The following is a 9,774-nucleotide window of genomic DNA, read 5'->3' on the forward strand; positions in this document are numbered from 1 at the left end:
GCCACTCTTCTCACTTGATGGTCCCAGGGACCTCTGCTCCTGGACTACAAAGTCAATCACTCCCTTCCTTTTGGTACAAAATGTTTACCTTTACATTTCTGACCCTCACAGTCAGTCCTGACAGCAATTATTCACTATTGTACCACAGGAGTCTTATCCCCATCTCCTTTTATTAGCCCAGTCCCAACGGAGTAGAAACCATTCAGTGGAGATTCTACCTTCCCCCGCCCCATCTGGAACTAGGCTCTCTCTTGAAGGTTTGTCAGCCAGTCACTTCTTGCCTTTGTAACCGCCCCCCATTTTGGGTATCCAATGTCTAAGTTGCCTATCCCTGTCAACCCTGTATACCGAGGAGGTGGGAATGATCCTCGCTGTAAAGATGTGTTCCCCTTTGTGAGCTACTACATCTATAAGTATAGGTAAAGTTCATCAACTGTAGCAGGTTACTCTTTTTTCTTCCTCTTTCTTCTTCTAGTCGAGGTCTGATCATCCAGCCATTGAAGCCAGGTCAAGTGAGTACTATCTGCAAGTATGGGTGTTCTTGTGCATCTCCCCTCACTTCATAGAAGTTGGACACTACTTTGCTCTCTGCTCTAGTCCTCTGTGGCCATGTCACTGCCTCTGTGCCCAGGAGTTCTCGGGTCTTGCCATACTGCTGGCTAACCAGGTGCCCACCCAGGTTTACAGGAGTCTATTGAATGTGGTCAGACTTAGCTCACAACTTCGTTGCTGATTTCCCCCCACTTCCCCTTATCGGTGACCAATGTGGTCACCAGACAGACCACATGCCTGCTCATGTATTCCCCTTGAGTCTTAGTCTTCCTAGGCTGTAATCTTTATAGAAGTAGATGGCCAGGTCTTTTCTGCCTCATAGCTGCTAGTGGGTTCCAACTTCCAGCCTTTCAGTTAGCAAATAAATGTTTAGCCACTGCCCTACCTTAGTTATTGTTAAATGCCATCGTGTCATTTCCAACTCATAGCGACCCTGTATAGGGTTCTCAAGGAGCATCTAGTGAGTTTGAACCACTGACCATGTGGTTCAAACTGACCTTGCGGTCCAGTGCTTTATCACAGCACCACACCAGGACTATCACATAGACTTCCCAAACTGGGTATCTCTATTACTGAATTTAGGAGTCCTGGTGTGGCGCTGTGGGTTTGAACCACAAGGTTGATGGTTCAAGCTCACCAACCACTCCTTGAAAACCCTATAGAGGGTCACTATAAGTCAGAATCAACTCGATGACACTTAACAACAACTTTACTGGATTTATGATTGTTTTTCTCCTCCAAAGTTTCCTACCTCATTAAATGGCTCCACCATTCTCCCAGTTGTTCATATCAAGAACCTAGGAATTGTCCTTAACATTTCCCTATTTCTTGGCAGTCCCTTTGTTTAACTAAGAAGCCCGGGTAGCTTAGTGAGTTATGAGTTGAGCCTATAATTACAAGGTCAGCAGTTTGAAATCCACCAGTCGCTCTTCAGGAGAAAGACGAAGGTTTCTGCTCCCACAGAGTTACAATCTCTGAAACCAAAAGGGGCAGTTCTATTCTGTCCTATAGAATCAATCACTATGCATTGGTTTTGACTCAACTGCAGTGAGTTTGTCTGACTAATCACTGATTACCTTCAGTTTCATCCTCTTGTGTGCTGCTTTTTGTCTCCATTATTGCCATCTTAGGCTGACACCAGGACTACTTGGTTCACATTGTGAGGAATTCTCAAGATGGTCTATCTTCAGGAATAAAGGGTCCATGAGAGATTGCTAGACCAGGCATAGATTGTTGATTCACACCCAGGGATATGTGAGCAGGATGAGTTGGGGAAGGGGGGAAAGAAACCTGTTCTAGGACTAGGAACTTTAAATAAGAATACAGTCATTAAGGCCATAGGTGCCATCCAGGCTAGATTGTGAACCCCATGCTAACTGGAGGAGGGAGTCTTGAAACAGGGGAATAAAACTCTGTGACCCAGTCATGCAGTGCATCTGCCCTTATCTTTGGGTCGGGCGCCTGATTTTGCAAAATTAAATAAAGAAAACCTCACTCTGGCTAAAATGAGAACAGATTGGGTTTCTTGAGCATTTGTCAGTAAGCACTTATGATCACTCATCAGTGCCCTCATAACCAAGAGAAACTGAGGCAGTATCCTGGGTATCCACAATGTTTCTCACAGAAATCACATCTTCTCTGGGTCACCTTAATTAATCCATTCTCCACAGATTCGCCAACGTTATGTTAAAAATAAGTTGTGTCATTTCCTTGCCCGAAGTCCTATAATAGCTCATAATGAAACTCAAACTCTTAATATGATCTATAGCTTTCTGTATCATCTGGCTTCTATCTACTTCTCCTGCCTCACTGCATGTCAGTTACACTGGCCTCTTCTCTTCTTTTGCTCACCTACCTCCTTTGTGATTCAGAGAGTCTTTCTGCAGCTGTTTTCTCTACCTAGGGCTCTCCACCAACACCAATCCTCTTCCCTGGCCAACTCTTATTCATCTTTCGTTTAATGTTGCTTCCTTGACGAAGGATTCTCTGTTCGCCTACATTAAATCACACTCACCTTTTCATGCTCTAAGTGCTCTTGCTACATCTCCCTGGAATGCATTTCAACTGCAGCTGAATGATTAATATAATTAAGTGTATGAATTATTCATATTTGTATTAGTAATATTCATATGACATAGTAGAGTTTGGTGTCTCTTTTGTTCTCCCTCTCAGCCCTGTCCCAGATTGTGAGTTCTATGAAAGTATGAAGTGAGTAAGTCTTGCTCACCACTGGCATCTAGGACCCAGTGATAATTGGTAAATATTTATTGAGTATGAATGGATGTCTACCAGAGAATGGGAATGAGTGTGAGGGGTTGGAGGAAGTACTGGTGTAGGAAAAGTTTTCCTGTCTTTACAAGACAAAAGGACATTTAGAGTCTGAATCAAAATACTGGTCCACCATTTAAAGGAATTGCGATTTTGAGGAAGATTCCTTTCATTTTTAGACCCAAGCAGTGAGTAACTGGAGTTGCCTCTAGCATGCAAAACATAAATGGCTCAGGCAGGCACTAAGAAATTAAGCAGACAAAGAAGACAGCAATTTCCTTCTTGGGTGCCATTAACCAGAGAGAGATGCTGACCACTTGGAATTAAAGCAGCTCTCATTGGCATACATCAGTGAGTGGGTCTAATCATAAAGACAAAGCCATATATACAAGCCTTTTGTTTGCTCATTGAACTGATGTATGATTGCTGTAGGGAACTGTGAAAATGATTGTCAGTAGTCTGACTTTCAATTTGTAATATATACAGAAATACTTTTGTGTTTTAAATGTGTCCTTTATACTCACATTACCCTTTCTTTGGAGTCCTGGTGTGGCACTATGGGCTAATGAGTCACACTGCAAAGTCATTTGAACTGCAAGATCGGTGGTTCAAGCTTACCAGCTGCTCCTTGGAAACCCTGTACAGGGTCATTATGGGTCAGAATTGACTCAACAGCACTTAACAACAACAACAACCCTTTCTTTTGCTGTGTACACTACATTGCAAAAGTAAACTTGGGATAAACTTAGAAGAATAGAAATAGGCTTTTGCATATGTGTAAGTGAGGAGTAAGAACCCCTGGTGGTGCAGTGGATTAAGCATTGGGTTACTAACCACAGGTCTGTGGCTCAAACTCACCAGTAGCTCTGTAGCAGAAAGAGGAAACCATCTGTTTCTGTAAAGATTTACAGTCTCAGAACCTCTATGGAGCAGTTCCACCCTGTCCTCAAGGATCACTTGTCATAAGTAAGTGCCCTTGCTAAGAGTTGTAAATAACTGGAAGGCAGTGGGATAAGTTAGGAATACACAAAAGAAAGCTATACATTTCTATACCTTTTCTTTTGTTTGTTTTTTTTCGTTTCTATACCTTTTCTTAAAATACCAATTTCTTACAACTAAACATGAGTATGGTGTGAGAAACTTTGTCAATACCAACAAATGCTCAAGCAATCCAATCTGTACTTATTTTAGTGAGAGTAAGGTTTTCTTTATTCGAGTTTGAAAATTGGGTGCCCAACCCAGTAGACATGGGCAGACACACTGCATAGCCGGCCCACAAACAGTTTTATTTCCCTGTCTTGAAAAAGCCCCTCCTTCAGTTCCCCTTTTTTTGGGTATTATAGAATTTACAATCTCCTCCCAAGGTTGGGAACTTTCTCATTTAAAGTTAGTTTCCCCCTTTCCCCATGAACTTCCTCTATTTTCTTGATGGGTGTATTCTTATATTAGTTCCTAGCCTAATCAAACTAGTTCTTCCCCTCCACTGAGTTCCTTTTGTTATGCTAACCTGCTACCCTCAAGACTTCCTTTAGTCCTGAAGATAGACCATGCCAACAAAAGTTATTTCTCACAATGGGAACTGTCTCTTGAATTTGTAATAATGATAAAAGTGTGTATGCAGTGATCATTTCTTAAGCTATTAAATACTCATTACAAAGTAAAATCTTCCCCATGTTACTGGGAGTGCCCATCCTACATGAGAGGGGCCTTGGCTTCTATTGAGTAAGAATAGTCAGGTGAGGCAGGGTTTCCACTCAAGCAAAAGTTTTCTATAGGAAAGAAGCTTGCAAGTGGAGCCAGGGAGGGCTTAACACAACTCTTAACCCCAAACAAAGACTTTGCTGGGGTTTTAAAGGTTTGGAGTAGGGAAAAGACATCAAGTGTATTCAAAGAGATAGAGAGGGATTTCTGGGAACAACACATTTAGGAGGGGGCATGCTAACTGGATGCCTGCACAGCATTTCTTCAAGATGGAGTTCACTGCAAAGGTGTTTGGTTGTTGTTGGTGAGTGCTGTTGAGTTGGTCTGTATAGGGTTTCTGAGGAGCGACTGGTGCATTTGAACTACCAACGTTGCAGTTCAAACTGACCTTGTGATGCAGTGTTTATCCTACAGTGTCACACAGGTGTCCGTTGTTGTTGTTAAGTTCCATCAAGTTGGTTCTGCCTCATAGCGACACTGTATAGGGTTTCTGAGGAACAGCTGGTGGGTTTGAACTGTTAACCTTGTGGTTTGTAGTCCAGTGCTGATCCTACAGTGGAACAACAGGAGTCTTGGTAGGGGCAGAAAAAAACTCATGGCATGCGTGGTTCATCAGTGTTCTGGTTTAAACTTCTCCCAGGGCCTGGTCTGCCTCAGTAGAAAGTTGTCTTTTAAAGTTATGTTTAAGACACTGGGTAAAGCAGTCTGACCTTTAAACTTCTGACTAGTAGCAGTCTGACTAGTAGATTATCTCACAAGGAAGTGTGAGAAATGTTGTCGATACCCTGGATACTTCATCAGTTCTTCTGGGTTATGTCACCAATGAGTTATCATGAGTACTTACTCACAAACACTCAAGAAATCCAATCTGTACTCATTTAATGAGAGTCAGGTGCCCAGTAGACATGGGTGGATGCCAAGCAAGACCAGCTTGCAAATAATTTTATCCTCCTATCTGGAGAAGGAGTCCTGGTGTGGCTGTGGGCTAATGCATCAGACTGTAAAGTCATTTGAACTGCAAGGTCAGTTGTTCAAGCTCACCAGCTTCTCCTTGGAAACCCTATACAGGGTTGCTATTTGGTTGGAATTGACTCAACAGCACTTAACAACAAATCTGGATAAAGTCCCTCCCCTGATCCTCACTGACAGAGTTCCAAGGGGTTAATCTTCCCTGATGCCACCTACCTTCCCTTGATGGCAGCATTCTTATTTAAAGTTAGTCTTCCACTCTCCCCATGAACCTCCCATTTCCTTGATGGTTATATTATTATTTAAAGTTCCTAGCAGGCCCAACAAGTGTCTTCTATTTTTACACTAGTCTACAACTCCCTGGACACCCCCACCCCCCCCCCAACTTCATTCCTGTGTCAAGTCTATAGCAATTTCCTAAATTATCAAATAAGAGATTGAACTATAGGGGGTTCTTTAAAGTTCACTCCTCGATTTATAATAATCCATCACTAATTGCCTGTGTAGTGCAATCAAGATGAGAATTGAGGCTCAGAATCTGGAGAAATCAGCTCCTCTGAGTCAGCCTGATAAAATCTGAAACCCTGCTTCGCCTCTCAGAGTGGCCTCAGTTTCTTCCACCACAAATCTAAAGCTGCTGTAACATTTGGTTCCCTGACCTTCAAAACCGACCGTGCTGGCCCCTTGCGCCACCGGATTGGAGTTGGGGCGTGACTAATGGCCAACTCCCCTAGTCGTATGAGATGGCATGCCACTGCCACATTTGACAGTCCCTCCTCCTCTGAGTGGGGACAGCCAGCCACCTTACCCACCTCTCCTGACCAGACTCAAAAGGAGAGGTAGAACCCGAGAAACCAGCCAAGACTTCAGGAACAGGTGTGTTCATCTTTTACTTCAGGTCCCAGGCAGTATGATGAGACATTCTATGAATTTCGTACTAATTACATTAAACCTTCAAAGATGAATGAATTCCTGGAAAATATGAAGAAAAACATTCATCTTCGGACTGCTCACTCTGAACTGACTGGATACTGGAATGTAGAATTTGGAGGCAGAACAAACAAAGTGTTTCATATCTGGAAGTATGACAATTTTGCTCATCAAGCTGAAGTTCGGAAAGCTTTGACCAAAAATAAGGAATGGCAAGAACAATTCCTCATTCCAAATTTGCTTCTTATGGATAAACAAGAGTGTGAAATAACTTACCTGGTACCATGGTGCAAAATACAAAAGCCTCCAAAAGAAGGAGTCTATGAGCGGGTTACTTTTCAAATGAAACCTGGTGGACCAGCTCTGTGGGGCGAAGCATTTCAAAGGGCAGTTTATTCGCATAGCAATCTAAACTACAGCAAACTGGTTGGAGTTTGCCACACAGAATATGGAGTCCTCAATAAAGTTCATGTTCTTTGGTGGAATGAGAGTCCAGATAGCCGTGCAGCTGGGAGACATCAGTCTCATGAGGACCCCAGAGTTGTGGCCGCTGTTCGGGAAAGTGTCAACTACCTAGTCTCACAGCAGAATATGCTCCTGATTCCTGCATCATTTTCACCTTGAAATAGTTTGCTACTGAAATGACACATGTAACTAACTGCTGTAAGAGGTCTCTCCTAATGGTGTTTAAATTCTCCTAAGAGATTCTCACTTTCAACTGAAGAAAATGGTAAGTTAATCAGCTATGTCCCTTACATTATTAAAAGCTACCTCTCTGTCCTTTGTCATTACTACTTCAGGATGGCATTTCCATATCTGCCGTACTTTAGAAATAGTTGCTACTGTTTTGTGATCTTGATTGTTCTCTTCGTTTTCAAATATTGTTGGTTTTGTATTTTGACAGCCTTTTTGGTACAACATTTTCTTACGTTAAAATGATTTTATATTTTCATCATTTGACATCATATGACAATATTTTAAAATTATTTATATGTAATATCTACCCTTTCAAGATAGCGGTTTTTCTAACAAAAAAGAATTTTGTTCAGTAAAGTTTATAATATCAAGTGGGATTCATAAGAATATTAAATATATTTCTTTGCATTGGAAAAGTATTGTATCATTTGTATTCATTATGGCTTTCACATCGTGGTCACTCTAACTTAGAAAATAATGTCTTGGTGTTAGACTTTTTAGGCATGTTGTTTTATATGGTGTAATATGTTAATTTGTAATTAATTTTGCTAACTTCTACCTTATTTTGAAGGAGCTCTGGTAGCGTAGTGGTTACGAATCGGGCTGCGAACCTTAAGGTCAGCGGTTCGAAACTACCAGCCGCTCCGCGGGAGAAAGATGAGGCTTTCTACTCCCGTAAAGATTTACACCCTCGGAAACCCTATACAGGGTCGCTATGGGTCGGAACCGACTCGATGGCACTTAACAACAACAACAACTACCTTATTTTGAGTTACTATTCAGCTAAGGTACTTGGAACATATTTTCTTTTATTCATTTGGATAAGCTTGCAATAATAAAAGCCTACATATTCAAAAGAAAAAAAAAAAGATGAGAATTGAGTAATTCCTGAAGATGGACCATCTTGAGCATTTATTTCTCACAGAAGTAAAAATACAGAATTTTTATGGATAGTCTTAATGGCATGTCCCAGGATGTGGCTGCTCAGCTGTATGCCCTGGGCATGTCCTACACACAGCTTTACAATTGTCCAAGCAAGAAGGGGTATAGCTTCAACATTGCTCAAGACTTGGGTCCCAAGATTTCAATAAATGGCCCATGTTTAATCCTGATTTCTGGACCCTTCCCCCCCCTCTATCTCACCTGTGAGATACATACATATATCCATATTGCTAGTGTTAAGTGTCCTCGAGTCAGTTCTGACTCATACCAACCCTGTATAGAGTTTCCAAGGAGCAGTTGGTGGCTTTGAACCACCAACCTTTCAGTTACCAGTCCCATGTTTATCCTACAGTGCCACACCAGGAGATGTATGTTGGTGTTGTTAAGTGCCATAGAATCTGTTCTGACTCATAAAGACTCTTTTTCCGAGGAGCAGTTTGTGGGTTTGAACTGCTGACCTTGCGATTCAGTACTTTATCCTACCTACAGCATCACATCAGGACTCCAGGATACGTGTGTGTATATATATATATTTATATATATATATATAAATCCTATGTGGTGTTGTAGGATAAACACCAGATTGCAAGATTGATTTGAACCATGGAGTGGGTGGTTCAAACCCGACAACTGCTCCTTGGAAACCCTATATCTAGTGCCTATGAATTAGAACCGACTCAACAGCACTTAAAAACACAACTAGATATAGATATAGATATATAGCCAAAGAGAGAGATAAGGGTAGGGAATACTTGTGTGATGCTGTAGGATGAGCACTGGAGAGATAACTGCAAGGTCAGTGGTTAAACCCTACCAGCCACTTCTTGGAAATTCTCTACAGGGTCACTAGGAGTAGGAACCAACTCAATGGCACTTAACAACAACAACATATATGTGTGTATATATAGATGGTGGTGGTGGGGGTGTGTGTGCCATAGAGTAAGTTCTGACTCCTAGCGATGCTGTACAGGGTTTCCAAGGCTGTAAATCTTTACAGGAGCAGAATGTCTCATTTTTCTCCCACAGAACAGCTGATAGTTTCAAACGGCTGATCTTGAGGTTAGCAGCCTGATTAATAACCACTATGTGCTCCTTGTGTATATATATTTATACACACACATACAGCCGTGGAAACCCTGTGCAGGGTCGCTATGAGTCGGAACCGACTTCATGGCACTTAACAACAACAACAATATATATATATATATGAGAGAGAGAAACAAGTAATTGGATGCTTTAGAGAATGCCCTAACTTTTCTTAACTTGTTGTACTTGGTAGAATATGATACTTTAAAAATTCAAATAATAAGTGAGTTCACTTAACATAATCTATTGCTTTTTTAGTGACTTATTTCTGTAGCATTCCAACAGGAGGGTGTGGGGGAAAGAGTGCTGGACTGGCAGTCCTCAATCCTGACTTCTGTGGGAATCAGCTGCTACCACTAAACCATTGTTCCAGCTCTTTATGTCTCCTGTTTGCTCACCTGTCAAATGGGAGGCCTTTTCTGTTCTAAAAGTCTTTGATTTCAGGGACATTTTCTTTCTTTTGAGTTTATTCTTTTTATTTTACATAGAGTCTTAAAAGTTAACAAACAAAAATATGGGAGAGGAAAAGGCTGTTTTAAAGTCAATGTACCTTTTAAGATTTTTGGAAGAATTCCACACTAAAAACATTCTGTTCTTTCTTGTGAGTTTCCTCATAGTTTTAATGTTTCC

The 9,774-nt window shown here is 41.4% G+C and overlaps 1 protein-coding gene across 1 annotated transcript; it reads left to right on the forward strand.

The window, feature by feature from the left end:
* The first annotated feature begins 3,941 nt into the window (after positions 1-3,941).
* On the forward strand, positions 3,942-7,044 carry LOC102831731 (protein NipSnap homolog 3A-like). Its single transcript, XM_006863002.1, has 2 exons — positions 3,942-3,950; positions 6,367-7,044. The coding sequence occupies exons 1-2, from the start codon at positions 3,942-3,944 to the stop codon at positions 7,042-7,044; spliced, it is 687 nt and encodes a 228-aa protein (XP_006863064.1).
* Positions 7,045-9,774: the final 2,730 nt, after the last annotated feature.

This window comes from Chrysochloris asiatica, unplaced genomic scaffold, assembly GCF_000296735.1.
Source record: "Chrysochloris asiatica unplaced genomic scaffold, ChrAsi1.0 scaffold00052, whole genome shotgun sequence".
NCBI lineage: Eukaryota > Metazoa > Chordata > Mammalia > Afrosoricida > Chrysochloridae > Chrysochloris > Chrysochloris asiatica.